The sequence below is a fragment of the Asparagus officinalis genome, unplaced genomic scaffold (genome assembly GCF_001876935.1).
Source record: "Asparagus officinalis unplaced genomic scaffold, Aspof.V1 AsparagusV1_Un312, whole genome shotgun sequence".
Taxonomy (NCBI): Eukaryota; Viridiplantae; Streptophyta; class Magnoliopsida; order Asparagales; family Asparagaceae; genus Asparagus; species Asparagus officinalis.
In genome coordinates, this window is record NW_017972577.1 from 55,118 (window position 1) to 79,939 (window position 24,822).

The 24,822-nt window shown below is 36.9% G+C and overlaps 4 protein-coding genes and 1 long non-coding RNA gene across 9 annotated transcripts; 3 read left to right on the forward strand and 2 right to left on the reverse strand.

Moving 5' to 3' along the window:
* Positions 1-1,279: 1,279 nt before the first annotated feature.
* Positions 1,280-4,687, reverse strand: LOC109827593. Its single transcript, XR_002243472.1, has 5 exons — positions 4,564-4,687; positions 3,499-3,645; positions 3,274-3,396; positions 2,983-3,156; positions 1,280-1,593 (listed from the first exon to the last, which is right to left on the reverse strand). It is a non-coding gene; the product is annotated as an uncharacterized LOC109827593 (long non-coding RNA).
* Positions 4,688-5,486: 799 nt separating this feature from the next.
* Positions 5,487-6,418, forward strand: LOC109827595. Its single transcript, XM_020394603.1, has 2 exons — positions 5,487-5,575; positions 5,786-6,418. The coding sequence occupies exon 2, from the start codon at positions 5,786-5,788 to the stop codon at positions 6,416-6,418; it is 633 nt and encodes a 210-aa protein (XP_020250192.1). The 5' UTR covers positions 5,487-5,575.
* A 43-nt stretch (positions 6,419-6,461) lies between these two features.
* LOC109827596 lies at positions 6,462-7,830 on the forward strand. The gene is made up of 3 exons (XM_020394604.1): positions 6,462-7,056; positions 7,144-7,734; positions 7,823-7,830. The coding sequence occupies exons 1-3, from the start codon at positions 6,462-6,464 to the stop codon at positions 7,828-7,830; spliced, it is 1,194 nt and encodes a 397-aa protein (XP_020250193.1).
* Positions 7,831-7,836: 6 nt separating this feature from the next.
* On the forward strand, positions 7,837-9,707 carry LOC109827591. 2 transcript variants are annotated; one of them, XM_020394599.1, is made up of 4 exons: positions 7,837-7,889; positions 7,998-8,957; positions 9,042-9,204; positions 9,308-9,707. In XM_020394599.1, exons 1-4 carry the CDS (start codon positions 7,845-7,847, stop codon positions 9,406-9,408), a joined length of 1,269 nt encoding a protein of 422 aa, XP_020250188.1. In that variant the 5' UTR covers positions 7,837-7,844; the 3' UTR covers positions 9,409-9,707. The 2 variants fall into 2 exon arrangements, with proteins under 2 accessions (XP_020250188.1, XP_020250189.1); XM_020394600.1 differs by having other exon boundaries at positions 9,436-9,707.
* Positions 9,708-11,988: 2,281 nt separating this feature from the next.
* On the reverse strand, positions 11,989-19,927 carry LOC109827587 (receptor-like serine/threonine-protein kinase SD1-8). 4 transcript variants are annotated; one of them, XM_020394594.1, is made up of 9 exons: positions 19,833-19,927; positions 19,409-19,606; positions 16,438-17,658; positions 16,000-16,119; positions 15,765-15,892; positions 15,413-15,617; positions 12,679-12,916; positions 12,444-12,594; positions 11,989-12,376 (listed from the first exon to the last, which is right to left on the reverse strand). In XM_020394594.1, the coding sequence occupies exons 2-9, from the start codon at positions 19,494-19,496 to the stop codon at positions 12,074-12,076; spliced, it is 2,454 nt and encodes an 817-aa protein (XP_020250183.1). In that variant the 5' UTR covers positions 19,497-19,606; positions 19,833-19,927; the 3' UTR covers positions 11,989-12,073. The 4 variants fall into 4 exon arrangements, with proteins under 4 accessions (XP_020250183.1, XP_020250182.1, XP_020250184.1 ...); XM_020394593.1 differs by lacking the exons at positions 16,000-16,119; positions 16,438-17,658 and adding an exon at positions 17,732-17,863 and having other exon boundaries at positions 18,188-19,606; XM_020394595.1 differs by lacking the exons at positions 16,000-16,119; positions 16,438-17,658; positions 19,409-19,606; positions 19,833-19,927 and adding exons at positions 17,732-17,863; positions 18,188-18,750; positions 18,819-19,014.
* Between the last annotated feature and the right edge of the window lie 4,895 nt (positions 19,928-24,822).

A 24,822-nucleotide genomic window follows, 5' to 3' on the forward strand; every position in this document is an offset into this window, starting at 1 on the left:
CGGTCGCCGGAGCAGAGGGTGCCGGAGAACAAGGATCATGGGTCGCCGGTGAAGCCCCAAGAGGAGAAGTAGGCGGAGCCCAGGAGGTCGCGGAGGGAGAAGCGGAGAGATCTGAGGATTTGAGAGAGATGGGGTCTTGAGATAGGGATTTGAGCGGGGAACCAAATAAATTGTGGGGTAATGGAAAAATTTTGCCGACGCTAAACATGCGCCGCCAAATGTATATTTTTTGCGACGAAAAGTTTTGTGTCACTAAAAACTATACTTTTGCCGACGAAATATAGTATCGGCAAAAGTGTTACTTTTAGTGATGCAAAACTATTCGTCGCTAAAAGCTATACATTTTGTCGACGCTAACTTACGTCGCCAAATGTATATTTTTTTACGACAAAAAGTTTTGCGTCGCAAAGCTATACTTTTGTCGACGCTAAGTTAAAACGTCGTAAATAATATACACTTTTAGAGACGCTAATTATATACAAGGGGAAAAATATATGTTTTGCCGACGCTAACTAAAATCGTAAGGAAAAATATTTTTGCCGACGTATCTAACCATACGTCGAGAATAAGCGTCGGGAAAAGTGCAATTTGTTGTAGTGACGCCCAATTTCCAACAGTTTTGACATGGAAGACTAGATTTTTTGTCATGGCTATTACAGACTTGCTGTCACAATAGAAAGTAATCGGTGACTCTTGGTCTTGTTGTAAATCAGATAAAATCCTTCGAAGCGATACTGTTTTCACTAGTACAAAACAGGACAGTCCAAACGGTTGGAACCTTTTGGGAAAACACTGTTCCAAACAGTTACAACCGTTTGGACAAAAAAAACCGTTTGGGCTGAAGTCGTTGGGGATGAGTCTGCCCCAACGGCGGCCCAAACGGTTATACCCGTTTGGACAAAAGCCCAAACGGTTACAACCGTTTGGACAGTATCCCAAACGGTTATAACCGTCTGGGATTTCAATAATTTCCAAACGGTTTTAACTGTTTGGCCAGAAACTTGACCAAACGGTTGAAACCGTTTGGACAAGTTTCTGACCAAACAATTGAAACCGTTTGGCTAGATATTTGGCCAAACAGTTAAAACCGTTTAGGTTGACAACTGGCCAAACGGTTTCAACCATTTGGCCTGTTAATTTTAATATTTTTTTTTTAATTTTAGTTATTTTATTTATCTACCTGCTTACATTTAATATACACATCTCACACAATGATTACTCAATATCTCACAATGAAATAAAAAACATATACATACACAAAAAATTTCTCAGGCGGTGCTAAAAAATAATTTATGTAATTTTGGCTATTTTATTTATCTACCTGCTTACATTTAATATATACATCTCACACAATGATTACTCAATATCTCGCAATGAAATCAAAAACATATACATACGCAAAAATGTCTCAAGTGGTGCTAAAAAATGATTTTATTTATTTCCTCGCTTTTTTGAGCTGAATCTGAGCTGGATGCTTAGAGACTTTGATCTTCATCTTCACCCCCAAACCCAAACTCATTATCAAGAAAATGACATGCTTCTTATCTACTGGATATACCCATCTCTGATATAAATATATCAAGAAAATGACATCTGCATCACCCGAAAAAGAAAGATAAAAAAAGACCATTAGTAAGAATATCATTAAATTATTGATATAATGAAATTGAGAAATGAAACATGAATCCACCATCACGGAAAACTGAGACGCGATTGGCATTTTAGGCTACAGTACATTTTAGGCACCATATGTACTCAAAATTAAACAGTCTACGAACTTGCAGCTCTGGAGCCTACAAATTCCGTAAACTAGGGAACGGTCCTAACAAAGAGGTAGACTGTTGAAATTTCATAAGCAAACACTATTGTCCCCAACTTTCAGTAAGCCAATCTGCCAATTGGAATCAAAATTTAAACTTATAGGCTATTGGGTGAATATTTCCCCATATATATCAAAATAACTATAAAGCATAGCCTGCTATGGGCCTACTATACAGAAGTTAGAAAGCCATGTGTGTGTGTGTGTCTGTGCGTGCGTCCGTGCGTGTGTGAAAGCTTACATATGTGCATATATGTGTGTGTACGCGCACGCGCGTGCATCTGTGTGTGTCTTTGTATCTGTTTGTGTAGGCGTGTGTGTGTGTGTGTTTGTGTGAAAGCTTACATATGTGCATATATGTGTGTGTGTGTGCGCGCGCACACGCTCATGCGTGTGTCTGTGTGTGTGCGTGCTTGCGTGTCTCTGTCTGTGTGTAATAAAAATAATTTAGAATGACAAGTGGTCATGGGCCCTATGACTGTATGACAATTAAATTTTAAACATAAATGTTTAGGAACTGCTTTGAATCATAGAACTTCAAGAATACACATACCACTGTAACACTTCCATATATGGATAGACCATACAAGGCTGATAACAAGAATAGAAGACTATACTATCAAACTTTTCCTTCTCAAAAGCCTAAGCCTTGACAAGACAAGCAATTAAGCATACTGCCCATTCCTCTTGTAAAACTCAGCCTGCCACTAGTGAAATGTGAGATTGCAAGTAGTATATCATGTAGTTTAACTTAGCTTGTACATAAAAAGCATATGTCTAATGGAATAGTCCACAGTTCTAAGCTAAAGAAACACATTTCCAAATAAATAGTAGCTACTCGTGCAAGCTCAAAAAGTTGTCCACAGTTCTAAGCTAAAGAAACACATTTCCAAATAAATAGTAGCTACTCGTGCAAGCTCAAAAAGTTAGCAACATTGAACAGTTTTATAATCGCATTTCCAAATAAATAGTAGCTACTCGTGCAAGCTCAAAAAGTTAGCAACATTGAACAGTTTTATAATCGCAAAATCATTTGCATAATGAGGGACAGGAAAGGTGGTCAAACTAGAGTTGACTCCTTCTAAACATCACAATCTGGCATAAGCTAACATCTTTATTTTCTGAATTATTTACTTCCGGTAAATTTAAACTGCACCTCATACCTTAAGTTCATCAGCCTCGCCTTCAAGCATACTTTCGTAACTTCAGTGAACCTGGAAGGACTGCCTAACCTGGAAGCACCCTAGTCACCGAAACTTCATCTTCATCCCCTTTTTGGTTGCCCGACAAGCTCTTCCTTTTATCTGCTTTTGACTTGGGTAGGTATGCCACAACAGCTGCAAAAAAACTAAAGTTTAACTAGATTTTCCAAATTAATATACATTGCAAAATTGGCATAAGTGTTCTGGAAATAAAATTCAGATTACTATATTGACATCATTTATAAATCGTACAATGTGTTCTTCCAAATGTAGCTCCTGGCTGATATTCAGGATCGCTAGGATCTGGAGGGTAACCCGAGCGAGCAAAGAAAACATGAGCATAGAGGTTCCCATTGTGTTTAACAGCCTGGAATACTGAATTGTTTCATGAATTGAAAATTTAAACAAAAAGGACGAGTAATTAGAACTTTCTGTTTATAAATTGGAATAAAAGTTAAGGAAAATATTTAATGATACCTCTGATGGTTTGTATTTCAATGAAAGAGATCAGCTACTACTTGGTCCCCAAACTGCATATGGAATATTTGTCTCTTGCCATATGAGAGCATTCTCATTGCCGAAGTCATTAAAATTATCCTTTTCAGAAAGATATAACCACATATCCTAGAAAAGACAGCAAGACTCACGTATCAACACTGGAATCTCGTTCATACACAACGGAAGTAACACCCATTGAAATTGAAACAAAAAATGCTGGTAGAAGAAAATCAAGTATGGAAATGATTGGTAATTGCTAAATGCAGATAAAATATGAAAAAAAATGCTGGTAGAAGAAAATCAAGTATGGAAATGATTGGTAATTGCTAAATGCAGATAAAATATGAAACAAAATACTGGAATCAAGTATGGAAATGATTGGTAATTGCTAAATGCAGATAAAATATGAAACAAAATACTGGAAAGAATATATACAACAAGGAATCCAAACTTCAAGAAAGCTTAGAAATATCATGCACATTGTTATAGAAAATGTAAGAAGATGCCTAAAATCAAAAGTCATCACCATTTATTCAGTCAGGGGATTAATTTAGCACGCCTACATCCTCAATTCTCACCTTAACGTGCTATTTCCTCCTCGTTAGGCACATGGAATTGCTCTTGCTGAAGCCTTTGGGTTTTGAAGACTTGTATGCTCCAATCCTTTGCTGGGTACTTAGGATTTTAGCTTCTGTGTTTAATTCTCCTGAGTTTTTGTGCAGAGCTCTCAATTTCTTCATTTGCTCTAATTACAATTCTAAATCTTTGTGATATACTGTTCTATTTCTAGTTTAGGGTCATAAATTCTGTTGCTTTAGGTTTTTAGTGAACTAGTTGCCCTTCTTCTTTGCAGTCCTGCTGGCCTTCTTCTTTGCAGATATAGATAATACTGCATTTGTAATTTTGTATTGAAAGTTTGTTTTCTAGCAATGTATATAGAGGCTTCTGTCAGTATTGTACAGAATGTTAAATGCAAGATCTGTGTTAAGTGAAACAGAAAACGCATCAAATTTGACATAAGGAAATCTCACGAGTCTCTTATACCTTGATGAACTCCTGATCAAACACTGCTTCCGCCTCAAAATCCGGCGCCGTGTTTCCAACCAACGGAAGCTCGCTCTGCAAACAAGAACCCTAATTTCTAACCAAGCACACTGAAACGATCAAAATAAAATCCTATAAAATCGACAGGACGGGCTCGAGACTGCACACAGCAGTGACAGCGAAACTTCTCCTCGAAGAATCTCTCCTCGATGCCGCGAATCGAAGGTCGTTGGGTCCACCGATGCTCTGGGGAGCCGCTAGGGTTTGAGAGAAGGAAGCGAGAGCGCCGGAGAATCGATGGAGCAGGACGAGGATGCGGTGAATCGATGGAGGCGGCGGAGGAGCAAGAGCGCCGGTGAAGATGAGGCGGAGGTGCGTTGGCCATCGAAGATGAGGCAGAGGCGAAGATGAGGGGTAGATGAGGGAGGTGGAGGCGGATTTGAGAAGGTGTGGTGAAACTTTTGGGGGTGAAATATTTGGCGGTGGGTGAAAATTTTGGGGATGAAATATTTGGCGGTGGGTCAAAATGTTGGGGAAAACAGATCAGAAAAACTTTTAATTTAAAAAAAAAAATCGGCTAAATACCCATATTGGTATTTTAATTCAACCCCATTTCCCAACAAGGTATTTTAATTAGGAAATTCGGCGATAAGACATTTTAATTGAATAAAAGTACCATTTAGGTCCTTTTTCTCGTCGGCGGCCACTTTTCCGGTGAAAACTCATCACGTGCGTTGCACGTGGGGGATTAATATGTGTTTAAGATGCTGATGTGGCTCTGTATTCTGACGTGGCAGGGAATTAACCTCTAAAAACCAATTCCCCCCAAAATAGGACATATTCCCCCTTTCGTTTTCAGAAATTGTGCGCGAGATAGAGGGAGAAATAGAGAGTGAGCCATCATCGTTGAGGCAGTTGAAGGCAGAGATTTCAACTGATGGTGTTCCTTGGTGCATGCATTAGGTGATTTGCGGAGGACGACGAGTTGGTACGGGTTGACAGGAATGTGAAGGTTTGATTCTCATTATACCTATGAAATCTTTTGGTGGCTTTGAAGAGGATAAGTTAATCACGTATTTAGTTTGAGTTAAATGTAAGATTAACCTAAAATTTGTTGCATTTTGTTAGATTTGATAGAATTAGGGTTTTCAAAGTTGTGGTTTTTTTCCAAATAATGGGTTGAATTTGATAGAATTATTATCATTTTTCGTAAATTATGCAGATGGCTAAGCAAATTATGATTAAATATAGACATGGGGGGACATTGGACTTCGGAAGTAATGTGGCATACATTGGTGGTTCAGTTGATGTTGAGTTTTGTGATGCAGAAGATATTTCATTAGAACAATTGAAGATGAGTGTTACAGAATATGGTTATAACAATGTCGGGATGTTGTATTATTCTATTCCTAGTGTAGGACTGGCTAGTGGAGGTTTAAAGCCTCTAAATTCAGATCAGGATCTTGCAGAAATGATTGAGCATGCATTGAGGCACAGAGTGATAGAAATCTATGCAAATCACGATGTTGACATGCCATTAGAAGTGATAGAAGGTCCTACTTCAGTTGCTACTTCTCCTAAAAGAAATATTCCTATGGTTAGGAGAAAGAAGTTAACACCCAAGAAAAGAGTAGATGTAAAAGAGGGCCAAGTGAGTGTTTCAAACCCTACTATTTCACCACTGTGGGTTCCCTCCAAATCACCACTGCCCAGTCCCTCCAATTCACCCCCTCACAAATCTGCACAAACATCTTCTAGTGATGATGATGATGACTCAGTGGAGGATGAAAATTCCAGGGTTGATCCCACAGAGCCATTGTATGATGATGATGGTGAAGATAAGGAATTATTTTGATGAGTTTAGTGCAAAGAATAGATCAAGAAAGGGAAAGCAAATAATGGAAACAGATAAAAATGTAGATGAGAATGATGGTGGAGACATAGACTCAGCAGAATCTGAAGAGGTCGAGAGTCATAAGAGCCCAGTAGGAAGTGATGATGATGAGTTGTTTGAAATAAGGCAAAGAAATAAGAAAATTTTAGAGGAGGAGAAGGGTAGAATAGCATTTAATGCTGGGGCAAGATTGGTAGATGATGTAGATGGTCCCCCTCCTACAGTTAATGAAGCACAACCTGAACCACAACCACAACAAGCTAATGAAGTCAACACCAGTTCCACCCCTATTCATGATACAGATGCTGGTAATATCCCATCACATATTGAAGAATCGCATATGTCACATATTGTGGGATTGAATGTAGTAGGTCCAAACTCTAGAGGCACAATCCCTAAAACTCAAAACTGGCCTAGTTTTTGGACATATTATGAAGGAGGCTATCAGAGTGATCAAAGAAGCAGTAATGATGAGGAACCATTGTTTGACAGTGATCATGAAGCACCTGAGATCAATATGAAAAAGAAAAAAAAAGAAAGAGTGAACTACAAGTATTTCAATGAGAGAGTGGATATGAAAGCTGTGCATTTTGAGCCAGGTATGCACTGCAATAATTACTTCATTGTGTTGTCTTAATTATACATCATTGTCAAAACTAATCATTTGTGTTTAATTTTTTTTTCAGGGTTAAAGTTTACTTCTAGGAGTGTGTTAAAGGAGGCTATTCTAAATTATTCTATTCAACAGCACTATGATCTAGTGTACATGAAGAATGACACTAAGAGGATTCACATGGGTTGTTCACTTTGCTTTTGGCAGATGACTGCTGGTCCAGATTGTCATGAGGCTGGTGTTTGGCAAATAAAATTTATTAATCATGATCATACTTGCTGCAGGACTTTTAAAAATAGATTAATAACTGATAACTGGATTGCACATGTTTATCTTGATAAAATTCTGAGGGATCCAAAGATGAAGCCAAGTAACATTGTATCTGACATTTATGAGAATTTTCAAATTAATGTCACATTGAAAAAATGTAGGAGGGGGAAGGAGAAAGCTCTAAATGCAGTCCAAGGATTAATGCAAAGACAATATGGCTTGCTAAAACCTTACATGAAAGAACTAATGAGGTCAAATGTAGGTACTACTTGTGTTCTGAAGGTGGCTGAGGGAGAGGCAGGACAACCAAGCACATTCCTTAGATTTTACGTTTGTTTTGAAGCATTGAAGATGGGTTTCACTTTGGGGTGTAGAAGAATATTTGGTCTTGATGGTTATTTTCTGAAACATGCTTGTGGAGGGCAATTACTTTGTGCAGTGGTTGAGGGGGAGACAAGGAACTCATGGCAATGGTTCCTAAGAATTTTGACTGTGGATCTAAACATGAATGATGGTAATGGTTGGACAGTTGTGTCAGACCAACAAAAGGTTTGTGCAATGCTATCTTTATTTCAAATTTTTCTTTCATGAACTCATTGTGATTAACTCAAAGTTTGCTTTCATGATCTCAAATTTTCCTCCTACTATGCATTTCAGGGATTGGTTCCTGCTATACATGAAGTGTGGCCAGCAGTTGAGCATAGGCAATGTGCTAGGCACATTTATTCTAATTGGAGGAAAATTCATAGTGGGAGGGTCCTGCAAAGTCAATTCTGGAAATGTGTTAAAGCCACCTCTATGCCAATTTTTCAAACTGAAGCTGCCAAGCTAAGGATAATTTCAGAGCAAGCTTATGAAGACTTCATGGCTAGAGACCCCAACACATTCTGTAAGTCTCATTTCAAATGTCACAGTAAATGTGATGTTGTAGACAACAACATGGCAGAAACATTCAACTCTTTTATATTACTTGCAAGATATAAACCTATAGTGTCCATGTTAGAGGATATTAGATTATCTATAATGGATAGAATGCAAGAGAAAAAGAAACTGGTGAGTAAATTTGTGGGGGGAGTTGCACCTAGAATTCATAAGAAGTTGGAGGAAGCATATCAGGAGCAAGTTCATTGCCGTGCCCATTGGAATGGTGATGAGAATGAAACTGGTTTTGAGATAATCCATAGAGGGCAAAGTCATGCAGTGGATTTGAAAAATATGACATGTACATGTAGGAATTGGGACTTGACAGGAATACCATGCCCACATGCAGTCAGTGCTATCTTACTTATGAGAAGGAAACCTGAAATTTACTTATCAGAGATGTATTCTCAAGAAAACTATTTGATTGCCTATGGAGGAATGTTAAATCCAGTACAAGGGAGTAATTATTGGGATACAGAGGGAGAGGGAATGGTGTTACCCCCAAATATTATTAGAAGGCCAAAGGGGAGACCCAAAACTGCTAGGAGGAGAGACCCATCTGAAGGTTCCAAGCATCCTTCTAGGTCATCAAGGCAGGGATTAATACAAAAGTGTAGCAATTGTCACAGAACAGGGCATAGAAGACCCAGTTGTCCTGATGCAGCAACAAATCCTCCCAGGCCAGCACATCAACAGGTATTGTAATGCCAATTATTTAGATATCTTTAATAATCTCATATGCAATCGTATTATCTAATTTCTCCATTGATTTACTTCTAGGAAAATCAATCTCAAGTTCTTGATGAAGGCACAAGTGGAAGGAAGAAAAGAGGAAGACCAAAGGGGAGCAAAACCAGACCTAACATTTCCATTGAAGAGCATAGTCAAACTAACACTCTTCCACCATCTCAAGTTTTCATAAATAAAAGATCAATGGCTAGAGGTAATGAACAATACATACTCATTGTGCACCAAGTTTTCATATAGATGCTTATTGATGCACTGAATTTGTTATGTATTCTCTAAGATCAATCTCAAAATGCTAGAGGAAGGAGTGATATGCGACGGGGCCGAGGCAAAGGAAGAAATAATGCAGTCATTATGCCAGAGGGTTTTGGCCTATGGCATGGTGATCATGGTGAAGTAGCTTATAGAGACCCAAGTGCCTCTCAAGCAACAATCATACAGGAATCAACTCCAATTTCAACCCAGGATGTACACCAAGAGGAGCATACACAGGCTTCATGTGCACATAATAGTGGGTTGTAATTATATGTAATTATATGTAATTATAGTTTAGCTTTTGGTAATATATAGACTTGAGGTAGTTGAATGACTTTTTACTTGTTGCTGGTTATTGTAATCATGACAAACACATGACAGTCAAAGAGTGACTAATGTAGTTTGGCTTTTGGTTTGTATGTTGATTGTGCAATGTGATTATGAGCTTCTGTACATGAACTTAAGCTTGGAGTTACTGGTTAGTATGTTGATTGTGCAATGTGATTATGAGCTTCTGTGCAAGAACTTAATTCATGAATACAGGGCAATGTGATTATGAGCTTCTGTACATATAGAACTTAAGCTTGGAGTTACTGGTTTTTACGTTTGATTGTGCAATGTGATTATGAGCTTCTGTGCATGAACTCCCTTAAGCTTGTGAGTATGCTTTGTCACAGGAAAACTATATTTGACAGGTTCACTCACAAAGATAATACATGAATACAGGGTATTTAGCATGACAAATTTTTCTCATAAACAGTGACAAATTTTTCATGTCCTGATGCTTCTTCTCATTTAATTCATAAGTTCATACAATATGCTCTTAAACATTACATATCCATGTCCATAAACCAAAAAAAACACACAATAAAAAAGACTACAAACAAAAGTGATATCAAACTTCCTCTCTTCAGCAACATCATCCTCCTCTTCTCCAATTGAAGCAAACCCTCTAATCTGAAACTCTCATCTCTCAATTTTGATATTTCTTCCAAAGAGCAAGCGTTCTCATCGTATAAAACCTGGAGCTGGTCTCTGAAATTGGCATTTTCAACATGGCAATCCTTCACTTCGGCCTCAACTCTTTGAATCTGCCTATCCCTGAGCTTCAATTCACTCCTCAAGTTAAGTATTTCATCTCGTAGAATAGGAAATAGAGTAGAAGACACATTGCAGAGAGGTCTATCGAACCATTCCCACATTCCACAGCCACCATTAGGATTCTGACATTTATAAAACCTTCTCCCAGGATTTTCATCTGTAAATGATGTATAATACCCACAATCCATTCTACACTTACAGATTTTCATGCCAACCGTCCTTGCTTCCTCGTTCCACCTTCTAATACCTGCCAAAGAATTCAAACCATGATTATTACTTACATGCGATCCCAATTTTCCACTCACCCTGCTTGCTTTAGAACGAGAGCTTGAACTTGATGCCGATGACATAGCTTCTTCTCTTCCAATGGCCCGCTGTCATAAACCCTAATTCCCAATTTCCCCTAATTCGATCCCTCTTTTATTCTCCCTGCCACGTCAGAATAGAGAGCCACATCAGCATCTTAAACACATATTAATCCCCCACGTGCAACGCACGTGATGAGTTTTCGCCGGAAAAGTGGCCGCCGACGAGAAAAAGGACCTAAATGGTACTTTTATTCAATTAAAATGTCTTATCGCCGAATTTCCTAATTAAAATACCTTGTTGGGAAATGGGGTTGAATTAAAATACCAATATGGGTATTTAGCCAAAAAAAATCTAACATAACTCCCAAACGGTTTTAACCGTTTGGGCTAAAGATATCCCAAACGAATTAAACCGTTTGGGTTCTTTCTTTGGGATTTTTTAATAGCTTAAACAATTTTAACCGTTTGGGTTCATTATCCCAAACGGTTAAAACCGTTTGGGCTATTTCGACTTGTCCAAACGGTTGTGATAACCGTTTGGACTGTGCTATTTTGTACTAGTGTAATTTGCACGCAGCATTTGGGGTTGAAATATATACTCTGCTTCTGGGGATGAGAGGACTATGATCTGTTGTTTATTTTAGGTCCATGATATTACCTTAGATCCTGGAGTGGAGACATATCCTAGAGTGACGTCATAAAATGGTTTTCTTCCAATCCAGGGACCTGACCTCCATCCTCGAACAGAACCAGCCCAAAACATCAATTGAGGATCACCATGGAGGTCAAGGGCTAATGTGTATATGCCATTTGACTGAAAGACTAAAACATAAATGAATATATATGCTCGAACATGGTTGTAAGCGGACTAGTACGTAGAGAGAGAGAGAGTTAAAACAAAAGGCAGGCATTAGTCACCACCAACTTGCACATTTCCTCATCAGTACTCCACTGGCAGAAGCTTGACAATCGACAAGGTGGTTAATTTCCAGGTGCAGGCTCAGTGAAGAGTAACAAGTGGATAGAGCTACGTACGAGGGTGAACAATTTGCGGACATGATTTCGTTCCAAGAGCGTACACTTTTTCAAAAAGGGAACGCGCACAAGATAAGTAAAAATTATATTAGAAAAAGTACATTGCAACCAACGAATACAATTGTAACTGCAGTTGCAAAAAGTCCTCCAATTTCAGCCAATAATACAAGCAGATTTGACGTAATTCTCAGTAATAATTAATCTTTTTCAAACTACTAATATAAATATAAATTACAAAACTTTAAAACTGAATAATGCATGGTACAAGACAAGACAACTTGGAATAAAAGTCATACCATAATTAACCACTAATAGGGTTTACGGGTATCACCCACTAACAGACCCGTGTAACAAACACTGTAACAACTATCTACCTAAAGACATAGTAAGCGTTAGACCGTTTATACTAGAGCTTTCCTTCACTAGAGGCTGACTCTCTGTAGGAGATACCCTTGCCATAAAACCAGGTTGTTTAGGCTCTGGCAGAAAAGCATGATCACTGCCTAACATCAAAACAACGGATGGCATGATCGGTCTATCCTCTGGTTGCTCTTGGACACAAAGAAGCCCCACTTTCATGCATCTTAGAATTTCAGTCATAAAAACTGAGGCATCCAATGACGCATCAATTAGTTGCAAGCCGTTACCCTCTTTCCACAATGTCCATGCCTGGAAGAATTAAAACCAGAAATAAGCCATGTATCGACAATAATTAGATGTAGCTAATTGTACTTACCTTTCCTAAGAGATATTCCTCGGCCGCAGAGAGATATACCCCTTTATTTCTCCTTCCACTAATAATTTCTAACACTAAAACCCCAAAACTGAATACATCGGATTTCACTGAGAAGATCCCATTCAATGCATACTCTGGAGGCATGTAACCACTACATTCAATCAAACACTAAATTAGGTATTGCGCTAACTGAAACTAAGTTGAACAATCACCATCAAAGATGGATATCTCTTACTATGTCCCGACTACTCTCCTTGTCTGTGTTTCCGTCTCATCTTCTCCAAAAAGTCTGGCCAAACCAAAGTCTGATATTTTGGGAATCATATCTTTATCGAGAAGGATGTTTCCAGCTTTAAGGTCCCTATGGATGATTCTTAATCTCGAATCTTGGTGAAGATAGAGAAGTCCTCGTGCAATTCCTAAAATGATCTGGTAACGCATTCTCCAATCCAATAATGCCACTTTTTCTTCATCTGAGCAAAATCTCATCGAAGTTAGAAATACCAAGACTAAACGGTGTGTGGTCGTCTTTAGAAATAAAGCTTTCCAGAAAACATCATTTCTAATCTTCTCAATTTGAAACGTAATGTTTTTGTATGCAACTAAAAGGAAATGATGCATGATATCCATTTATGCAAATAAAATGTGATTGAAAGGTAGGAAACTAAAAAGTGGTAAAGTACTAAAATAAAAATCATTTGAGCTATGCCTTTAAGTTGTATGTGAATAGGTATGGGTACCAGTACGGGTGCAAGTGCGGCCGCGAGATATGGAAAAAATGTAAAATGGACTGTACGAGGACACGGCTACATATATGTATTGAAATTAATAATTTACATGAGATCATTACAATTCCTATCACATTTAAGTTTCTTTTATTATGTTATCTTTTATAAATTAGAAACTACTTGCTTTTGAACTAAACACCTCCTTTAAAATCATAATTTTTAACCTGGATATATACTGAAATGAACTCGACTCAGGTCTAAAAAGTTTTAAGAAATGGATGTGAAGTATAGGATATACCCCCAAGAAGTGTTTCAAACTATACATACATCATATAATTGAGTAAATGTCTAAATAAATGTATGCATATATCCATGGAGTGTCCATGATATTTGAGTACAGCTACGTATTAGGTACATGTCCAATACGCGTACGAGTTCATGACAGAAATACTTAGGAAACTTCAAGAAGAATCAACTTGAAGACATAGCGGACCCGTCTAGCTAGGATTTTATAGAGCAAGACTAGGTTTTAGATTAAAAGCTAATACACATTTCAGTGTTGTTTATAGTTATCAACCAAATAAATCAGCCTAAAAAATCCATAGCTAGAGATCCTCCCATTTGTCCTTGTCTTTCCACTAATCAAAACCATCAATACTAGCGTTCAAATCCAAGACTCCATATGATAAAGGAAGATTATCTAACTGGGATTTGATGATGTACAACTGTGATTAAAGTAGAAGTCATATATATTCTCCATATAATTTTGACCCGACAACTAATCAACCAACCTAGAAAAATGGATTCTTCCAGAGTCCAATAGTTAAAAAGATCTTATTTTCCCTTGCCTCCTCACTCATCATCCAAATGCCCAAATGACAAAAGACAACTATTAAGATTATTGATTGGAGATTAGAGTGAACAAGCATCACAATCTATAAATTCTTTGACATAAAACAAAGGTATGACATCTAACGTTAAATATAAATTATGTGTCATATAAATTGCAAGATTCAGATTTTTAAGTTTTGTAGGTTACTATGTTATTATGATTAAGACAAATGTCAAAACATACATCAAGAGACATTAGCCCTAATGTCCATTTTGTAATTATATGGTGCTCTGCATATTCAGGAGGCGCAGTTGTTACCACCGATCTTCAATAATAGAATTTCTTGTGTGCTCACAATTGGTTAATAGTTGAAATTTGAATCACTTTGTGCACCTATTCACACACATATCGGTTCACGTGCATCTAAGTTACTCAGATATCCGTTTTGGATGCATATCCGTGCCAAACATGTGTCGAACACGGGTTCACCACAGACATGCCATGTACAATCCGTTTTGGATGCATATCCGTGCCAAACATGTGTCGAACACGGGTTCACCACAGACATGCCATGTACACGTGGTTCAAAGCAAAACTTGATTTCCCACATGTGTCGAACACGGGTTCACCACAGACATGCCATGTACACGTGGTTCAAAGCAAAACTTGATTTCCCTGTTACTTATAACCCTAAACTATTTTCTTGGATATATCAAGCCCAAAACCAATAGGATTTTGAACGCAATAACCTAATCATTACTTAAAGATTTGAAAAATACCCATCATTTCCCATGCGATCAAAACTATGCTTTTGTTGTAAAACCTTAATTCCTAGTTTGGTTTAATTTGATTCTTAATTGTTATAGACAGTAAAAGAAACATACAAATGTTATGGATATTTTAATTCCATGTTTGATCTATGGTGAATATTATAGATATGCATATATATGTGTATGTGTGTGTATCCATGTCCCATTATCCAGCCTTTTATAAATTTTCCATGTCTTGTGTCTGTGCCACACCCTCACCCGTTTCTGCGCAACCTTGACGTGCATGCAAAACATGAACTTGAACATGCACACAGATATGCAAACCAATACACACACCCACACAACTGGATGCACATCTACCCGCTCATAGGAATTTTCAATGTCGTTGATGAATTTCGTGAAAAACTTCAATTTAAAATTCCATGAAATTTATCACTAGTTTAGACGAATATCGACCACCTACAACTTAATTAAACAAAAATTTTAATGAAAACTTAAGTAGTGCCCTGAATATATATTCCGGAAAGGATTCTAACATAATGACACAAGAATGCAAGCATATGGTGAGATGACTGGCAAAACATATATATTTAAAAACAGAGAATGAAATAATGGACGAAATAGAAGGGAAGCAATTACCAAACAAAAAGGTATCTAAACTTTTGTTTGGCATGAATTCATATATTAATATCCTTTCATCCCCTTCAAGGCAGCATCCCAGAAGCCTCACCAGATTTCTATGCTGGAGCTTGGCCATTAACATTACCTCGGTCTTCAGCTCGCCCAGACCTTGTAATGAGGTCTTGGAAAGTCTCTTCACAGCAATTTCTTGTCCCTCTCTCATCTTCCGCCTCTCTGGGACACCATTACAAACCTAGGAATAAACTTTTACTTTGACTTATTTCAAATTTTGAATATCGCGCATTGAAGTACTCATGATGACTATCTTTCGCTAAAATGGGAACCAAATCAATTAGTATGTGAAATTTACCTTGTAGACAGGACCAAATCCACCTTCTCCAAGCTTATTTTCATTAGAGAAATTGTTTGTTGCTGCCTCAATTTCTACCAATTCAAAGAACGGCAGCTCCATATCATCTTCTTTAACGAAAGCATTCCCTAACAAAGAGTTTTTGCATTTATCGAAACTATAAGATCACAACGTAATTATGTATTATGTGATAAGATAGGAGTATGTTAGTGTTCAATTAAAAAGAAATAAATACCTCTGGTCCATTTCAACTTCCTCCATGCATAACAAGCAACACTGACAAGTAGGGATATTACCCCCAAGACTACACTTAACCATACTGCTAAGGCTGCGTCTCTGCTCTTATGAGAATGACCTGTAAGACACCAACACTGTGCAATCAAGAGTTGCTTTTCCCTATACACAATAACTAATGGTTGTGACCACTAATAGATGTTTTAATTATTCATACATCAGATGGATAAGGCATGAACCTAAGCCTTGAATAACAACAAAAATAGCAGCTGAAAAGCAGAACAGTGATGCACTGATGAATGCAGCTTTTAATTTCCAAGTCATAAATCGGGTTAAGAACAAAGCTTCCTCCATTGATCAGCACCCAAAAAATAATATGTGTGTGTGTGGGAGTTAGCATTATCGAGAATCAAGAAGAATGCAGTTCATAAGTGACTACCTATGTCTTCCGCAGCCAAACCTATGTCTTTCGCAGCCAAACGTAAATAGAAATCTTGGCCACCATTCAAGGACGATGCAATGTCTATTAGGTCCATGGACCAAATAATGCACCCACTTCCACTCCCGCGTATGTCAGCACTAGAAAAACCAGTGCAAGAACAATTCCTCAAACAGGCAGCTTGGCATTCATCCAGGCTCATTGTCCTGTTTACAGTCGCGCTCACTGTGTCTGGCAAAAGCGTTCGGGGAACAGTCTTAAATCCATCAGTCCTACAATCCAGTTTGGTCTTCCTGACACACCCAGCAGAAATATATCCTGAATCCCTATTTGCCGGTGATTTAGGCTCAAACCCTTGCAAGCAACTGCAATTTGGAGAACCATTTGCATAACCATTTGGAACACACGAACCATATGGGCCACAAGGAGCATACCGATCACATTGGCCGCTTGGGATGTACCAGACTTGGCCCCAAGACTTATCACGCCAGAAATACCGTTCTGCGACCCCGAGTGCGTTCACAACAAGCCTAGTGATAATGGACTTGTTAACCACGCCTGCACTGTAGTAAACCTCTTCCTTGTTATTAACAAAAAGGTAGACAAGAGCATCTTTATTATTTGGGTCTACCTGACTGCTGAGCCAGCTGAAATGGAGGCCAGTCCAGGGACCGTACCGCCCTTGCAGAATATGGCCATTCCAAAGTATTAATTGGGGATCACCGCGGAGGTCCAAAGCTAGGGTGTAGTTACCAGGGGATGGATCGGTTGAGCTAGACCATGCTGTCAGGTTACGGTTGAGTCCACTTGTTAGGTTCCAACCTAGCTTCATGCCTGGTATAAGAGTATCGGTCGGATGATCGAAACTCTGCCATGCAAAACTATTGGAATCGGTTATCTGAGAATCCCTGATAACAAAATTGCCAGTGTCCAAGAGTTGCGCCACAGGTTTTCCAACAGCCATCATCGACAGCGAGGACAAGAAGACTTTAGAACTGCCATCAGTTACGAGGAGACTTCCATTGGATGTTAACATTAGGGCTGCCATAGGATCTGAGACCCGATTTTTACGGTTCCCAACCCATATGACTGTCTGGACTGGGATTCTTGTGTACCATATGCCGATGTACCGGTTGTTTGTTGAGTTGGTGGGGGAAAAGAAGCCCAAAGAGAAGGCCCCATCAGAGGAAACTAAGGTTTCGTTGCCAGAGAGGAGCTGATTTGGGGTTAGGGTGTCTCTAGAAACGGAAAGAGAGAGGAGTATGTTAGTGTTCAATTAAAAAGAAATAAATACCTCTGGTCCATTTCAACTTCCTCCATGCATAACAAGCAACACTGACAAGCAGGGATATTACCCCCAAGACTACACTTAACGATACTGCTAAGGCTGCATCCCCGCTCTTATGAGATTGACTTGATATTAAGCCTGCAAGACACCAACAATGCTCAATCAAGAGTTTCTTTTCCCTGTATATAATAACTAATGGCTCTGCTTCCAAAAGGGATGACTAATTGATGTATATAATGTTTCATACATCAGATGGATATGGCATGAACCTGAGCCTTGAACAATAAAAATAGTAGACGAAAACAGAACAGTGATGCACTGAAGAATGCAGCTTTTAATTTCCAAATCATAAATCGGTTAAGAACAAAGCTTCCTCGATTGATCAGCGCTCAAAAAATAATATATGTGTGTGGGAGTTAGCATTATCGAGAGACGAGAAGAATGTAGTTCATAAGTGACTACCTATGTCTTCCGCAGCCAAACCTATGTCTTTCGCAGCCAAACGTAAATAGAAATCTTGGCCACCATTCAAGGACGATGCAATGTCTATTAGGTCCATGGACCAAATAATGCACCCACTTCCACTCCCGCGTATGTCAGCACTAGAAAAACCAGTGCAAGAACAATTCCTCAAACAGGCAGCTTGGCATTCATCCAGGCTCATTGTCCTGTTTACAGTCGCGCTCACTGTGTCTGGCAAAAGCGTTCGGGGAACAGTCTTAAATCCATCAGTCCTACAATCCAGTTTGGTCTTCCTGACACACCCAGCAGAAATATATCCTGAATCCCTATTTGCCGGTGATTTAGGCTCAAACCCTTGCAAGCAACTGCAATTTGGAGAACCATTTGCATAACCATTTGGAACACACGAACCATATGGGCCACAAGGAGCATACCGATCACATTGGCCGCTTGGGATGTACCAGACTTGGCCCCAAGACTTATCACGCCAGAAATACCGTTCTGCGACCCCGAGTGCGTTCACAACAAGCCTAGTGATAATGGACTTGTTAACCACGCCTGCACTGTAGTAAACCTCTTCCTTGTTATTAACAAAAAGGTAGACAAGAGCATCTTTATTATTTGGGTCTACCTGACTGCTGAGCCAGCTGAAATGGAGGCCAGTCCAGGGACCGTACCGCCCTTGCAGAATATGGCCATTCCAAAGTATTAATTGGGGATCACCGCGGAGGTCCAAAGCTAGGGTGTAGTTACCAGGGGATGGATCGGTTGAGCTAGACCATGCTGTCAGGTTACGGTTGAGTCCACTTGTTAGGTTCCAACCTAGCTTCATGCCTGGTATAAGAGTATCGGTCGGATGATCGAAACTCTGCCATGCAAAACTATTGGAATCGGTTATCTGAGAATCCCTGATAACAAAATTGCCAGTGTCCAAGAGTTGCGCCACAGGTTTTCCAACAGCCATCATCGACAGCGAGGACAAGAAGACTTTAGAACTGCCATCAGTTACGAGGAGACTTCCATTGGATGTTAACATTAGGGCTGCCATAGGATCTGAGACCCGATTTTTACGGTTCCCAACCCATATGACTGTCTGGACTGGGATTCTTGTGTACCATATGCCGATGTACCGGTTGTTTGTTGAGTTGGTGGGGGAAAAGAAGCCCAAAGAGAAGGCCCCATCAGAGGAAACTAAGGTTTCGTTGCCAGAGAGGAGCTGATTTGGGGTTAGGGTGTCTCTAGAAACGGAAAGAGAGAACGAACAGAGGATGAAAATAAAGAGAATGAGGAAGGATTTGTCGTACGACATTCTTATGTTTCACAGAGCGACAAGCCTTCCTCACGAAAACAAATGGAGGGAGGGAACTTCCACCATTTCCTAGTCTTTGCTCATATGGGTTAAGCAACTCCTGCGCTCTGCTGAAAATTCAGAGTAAATGTAACATCAAATTATTAATGCCTGCATGTAGCGAAAATGAGAGATGAACTACTCCCTTACTATTGATCTTATCAAATTATTAATGCCTGCAAGTAGCGAAAATGAGAGATGAACTACTCTTATCAAATTATTAATGCCTGAAAGTAGCAAATTATTAACCTTACCACCTAGACTCATCCTCGTTGATTTATGAATTGAACAACTCACCTGGGCTCAATGTAAAAAAAGCCCCAATCCAAGGTTAGGGTGATGACGAATCCCATTCTAGGGTTCAGTTGGAGAGCTGACGGAACAAAAAAGAACCAGCAAAAATATTTGGACAACGAGAAAATCTTTTGCGGAGGAATTTGATAAAAGGGTGAACTTTCAATTTCAATTGTTTTGGTTGGTGATTTTTCAAGGGGGGATTTAAAAAAATCATCTACCCTTTAAATGAGGGAGTACCTCCTACCCTAAATTACCCTTCAACTATTGTAAATATAACAAAGTTGTCCTCATCTACGCAATATTATTACCAAACTTTAATTCACCATGATTATATTTAATTCTCATTTAAATTGTATAATATAATTGAATATGCAAATAACATGATGATGGTATTATGATAAGTCACCAAACTTATGATCATCTCACTAACCTCTTGGTCTTCACATGCTCATAACGATTTTCTACTTCTCCATTCCTCATTAATCTTTAATTACACTATTACCTCAATTAATGACATCTAATTGAACCACTCATCCTTCTAACTTCCACGCCATTATAACTCCTTTCTCCCACTATTATACTACTATATAAAAGTTTACAATCTCAAGCTAACAAAACGCCCCTCGTCACGGAAGAATTCATTCCGTTGAATGGAAGTGAGCCAAAGCAAGCAAAGAGGCTCCTATGACCTCCCACAGAGAACCATAGCAGAGTTCCTCTTCTCCGTGGTCATACCTGGCTTCTCCTCTTCTCATACCATAAGTCATCATCCTTTCATCATCAACGAGGACAACTACGAAAATGTTCCACCAGTTCTACTACCCACGGGAATGACTAGGCTCTGGAGTCGGCACCTTCCACTGCCTCTGAAGAATGATGTGATGCGCTGTCGATGCCTTTTAGGAAAAATTCGGATCGTGTGAAGCTCGGGCGATCTAAGAAAAGAGGATGATTTTCAGCCAGATTTTAGCGTGCAACTTTAACGGAGCATAGCTTTTGATTCCCTCCACAAAATCACTATTATTATATGTTTTCAAAAAGATCGAGAAGTACTCTACAAGTCGCACAACTTAGCAGTTCTAATCAGATTTTAGGGTGAAAAGAAATCGAATTCAGGCTCAAACTGTACGTCGAAGAGTTTTGATCCAATTTAGTTTTTTTTATTTTTACGAAGTCTAATTACTTTAAGAAAATTTATTTTAGTATTTTTGCTTTGTGTTATACCATATACAAGGGAAACAAATTTGTTAACTATTTAAATTGATTATTATTGTTTTAAATCTATTACTAGGATCTTCTACGATTTGTATTCGTTTTGCTCGTACCGAAACGAGTAGTACTATCTTTTAATTAGCTGCTATATCATGATGATTTTTTGATATCGATTAAGAAGGCAAGGAAGATATCGAGGGCAACGAGAAAAGCTATATTATGTTATTATCCTATTCATATTAGATATATTCAATAATCATTACTATCATGTTATTCATGATTGGCAATGTATTTTTTTCAGATTCATTCCATATTGGACAAGCAAAACTTCACACCGGACGAGCTTCTGAACTAGGAAGAGATAATTCCGGCAAAGGTGTACACTCTGGCATATAATTAACTTTGTTATATATTTTCCTTATTTGGCTGTTAAAATTTGTCTATAATATTTGCTAATTTAGTTATTGTGTAAAGAATAGTTGAAATTAAAATGAGAATTATGGGGGTCAACAGCCTAAGTCTTTAAAACTTGTGACATTCCTTAGCAAGTGCTAATTTAGAAATGATAAAAATGTAAGGCTACGTAAAATCTTATGTGTGGGCTGGTGTTACTACATATCATGCGTTTGCACATAAGAATTTGATTTGCTTTCTCATGGTATTTACATATCTCATAGGTTAGAAGGTTCTAAAAAAATTAATAGAATGTGATTAGCCCTATAAGTTTAAAAAATACAAAAAATCCTTAATATTCATAATTTACAAAAACACCATTAGAATTTCTAACCTATAAACACTAAAATAAATATACAAAATTACTAGCAACCCCTAGAAAATAAAAAATTTATAAAAAAAATATCATACTCCCTTTAAAAGTATAAGTTTAGTAAAACTTTTCATAGTCAATATTACACATAACTTTAAGAACTTAACTACTTAAAATTCTATTAGATTTGAAATTTACAAAAAAACAAACTTAAAGTTTAGTACATTGCAAATTACGCCTCTAAAGTTTGAAAACTTTCAATGATTTTTTATAGTTTCTTGATTTTAATATAATTTTTAATAGTTTTGTGTATTTGTAAATTATAAAAGTTTAGGATGTTTTTTACAATTTTAAAAACTTTTGAGGGTATTTCTTTTGTAGTTTTCTAAATTTTCATTATGTTTATAGTGTAATACATAGATATATCAATTAATGATGATATTGAAGAGTAAGTCATTCTTAAGATGTATTAGGCTATAGTTAAGTATGCACATCACTATTACTAGGCAGTATAATTTATACAGGTAAAAAAATTTAAACAATCTATACAATGGTTAAAAGGTTTTTGACTTTAATGTATTATTTTTTATAAATTATTTTTAATGTGAACCCACCATATAATTTAATTACGGTCATTATAATTTTAATATGTTTAATCGATTGACTATATATGTATATAGACCATAAATTACTTTACTTTCTCTCATGAACTAATATTTGGCACTTAATAATTTAAATTATTACTTTTAAATTAGATTTATTTATTTACCTACAAAATAATATAATTTTAATTCCTATTTTTCGCTTGAGATTTATTTTATAGTTTCATATATCAAATTAGTAACTAAAAAATAATTATTTATGCTTAAATTACAATGATTGTAGTTGGTCACTCACGATGAAATTTTTATGAAGATATATACCTTACTTTCTATAGCTCTTTGCACTACCCATGTATATTTTATCAATTAGTTGTTAATTTAACATATTATATTACTTTTCCTTTGTAGAAATTTCTTCTTTGACTTTTAGATTATGTAATCACTATGTCACCATTCTAGCGTAGACAGAACCTCATTCTAAATGGCTTCAAGCCAATGTTTGAGTTAAACTGAAGTATATACTATTGCTACTATGTGTATATATATTTTTTAAGAAAATCATGTCTATACTTTTTAAACAAAAAAGAATATTCTAACCTCTAATATTAAGAAAATCATGTCTATATAAAAAAAATAGAGTCAATCGAGTGACTAGCAAAAGAGGACTTACATCAGAAAAGTATGAATAATAAGATAAAAAAGAAAAATAATGGTGTTGCCAACAGTATTACCAATAGCAAACTACAATGTAAAATTAATCTATTTTGTAGAGCCCAACTACTAGCTATAAGCATGGAGGTTTTCATATATATACTTTATAATTTATTAAAAATGGTATATAATCTTATATAATAAAATTGATTTAATACTGAATAGTAATATCATTGTAAATGAACAATTACAAAGATGTTAGGCACTAACATGTATGTATTTAAGATTTTAGGACAAATATCTTAATAACCTATTTATATAAGCACACCCACTTTGTCACATATTCTGTTCACTTTTCTCCTCGCTCATTCTCCACCAATTTTGCTGTCACGCTCGAAGAGAAATAGAATTCATTTCGGCAAGGTCTTCTCTCCCTCTATCCCTCGATCTCATATTTTTTTAATTAGTTTGTTTAATTCTTTTTTAATAATTTCTTGGATCCATTTCATGCTTTATTCTGTGAAGTGTTTGTTAGATTCAATTTTAGTATACTTTTATTTCAATTGTTATTTTTTTCCTATTTATTGGTCAATTAATCACCAGAATGTTTACGTCTTTCGCCCATTTTATATTTTGAATTAACAGTTTATTTTAGGAGAATTTTTAAAAATATTATTTTTTAAAAAAATTAGCAAAATCGACTATTTTACATAATAATTAACAAAATTGACCCATTTTTTGCCACACCATCAAGACTGGCAACAAAGAGGTCAATTTTGTATAAAAATCATCTTTAAAATACACGGGACTAATAGTCCCGTGTAATTAGAGAACATTAATTATAAAAGTAATTAAAGTCGGAAAATACACATACTATCGCTCTTGCGTATTTTGCAGTCAGAACCAGAAAATACATGAGACTACTATATATATCCTATATAAAATATAATTGCTCCAGGTAAGTGAGTTATAATAGCATTTTCCATTCACATTATTTGGGGTAGGATTTGATAGAGACCTTGCATCAAAGAGATTTTTTTTATATTTAAAGTACATGGTAAAATATATTATAATCTCCATGCTCTAATTTTGTAATAAAATAATTATTCATACTTTCAGTTTTACTTCTATGGTACGGAGAATGAGCTATAAAATTGAATGAGAATATTAGATAACTTAAATATGAGTGAAACTACAACTAAAAGTTAATGTGAATATGAGTCAAACGACAACTAAAGGTTTAATGGACATATTACAAATAAATTCATATGAAAAATTCCTTTGTGAATTGAATTATCACCCATCTTTTAAAGACTTTAAGATTCTAATAAACAAAGATATTATACTAGATCAATGTGTTTATAACTCATAAATAGTAGATCACGTGGCGACAGTCTGAGTTGAAGGAAATAATGATAATATTTTATTTGAAAGAGAGATTATTATGTTGATAATCAATCCCATAAAAAACTTTATTTTCTCTTTTATTTTAATTCTATTTTTATCAATTTAAATAACCATGATATTCGACCACGTGCATTGCACGTGCAATCTAACTAGTATATAAAAAAAATGTTGAGAAACTCTTTGCAGAGGAAGTTGATAAAAGAGTAAACTTTCAATTTCAATTATTTTGGTTGGTAGCTGTAACAATAATGGGTTCATCGAGAGATCGGGATGGAACCGGTAGTTATAACAATAATGACGTGCCGGAATTTTAATTGTCTGTTATCATATTTTATGTTTGAGGTTTATGTTT

Excerpts from the sequence above, each read along its gene's own strand:
- LOC109827595 (XM_020394603.1), top strand. The coding sequence starts at position 5,786 with ATGGCTAAGCAAATTATGATTAAATATAGACATGGGGGGACATTGGAC.
- LOC109827596 (XM_020394604.1), top strand. The coding sequence starts at position 6,462 with ATGGAAACAGATAAAAATGTAGATGAGAATGATGGTGGAGACATAGAC. Across the intron at positions 7,057-7,143 it reads AGCTGTGCATTTTGAGCCAG|GGTTAAAGTTTACTTCTAGG; the intron begins GTATGCACTGCA and ends TTTTTTTTTCAG.
- LOC109827591 (XM_020394599.1), top strand. The coding sequence starts at position 7,845 with ATGAATGATGGTAATGGTTGGACAGTTGTGTCAGACCAACAAAAG. Across the intron at positions 7,890-7,997 it reads TTGTGTCAGACCAACAAAAG|GGATTGGTTCCTGCTATACA; the intron begins GTTTGTGCAATG and ends TATGCATTTCAG. Across the intron at positions 8,958-9,041 it reads CCAGGCCAGCACATCAACAG|GAAAATCAATCTCAAGTTCT; the intron begins GTATTGTAATGC and ends ATTTACTTCTAG.
- LOC109827587 (XM_020394593.1), bottom strand. The coding sequence starts at position 19,496 with ATGTCGTACGACAAATCCTTCCTCATTCTCTTTATTTTCATCCTCTGT. Across the intron at positions 15,893-17,731 it reads GAAGTTGAAATGGACCAGAG|GGAATGCTTTCGTTAAAGAA; the intron begins GTATTTATTTCT and ends ACTCTTTGTTAG. Across the intron at positions 12,917-15,412 it reads TTTAGATACCTTTTTGTTTG|ATGAAGAAAAAGTGGCATTA; the intron begins GTAATTGCTTCC and ends GATTTTGCTCAG.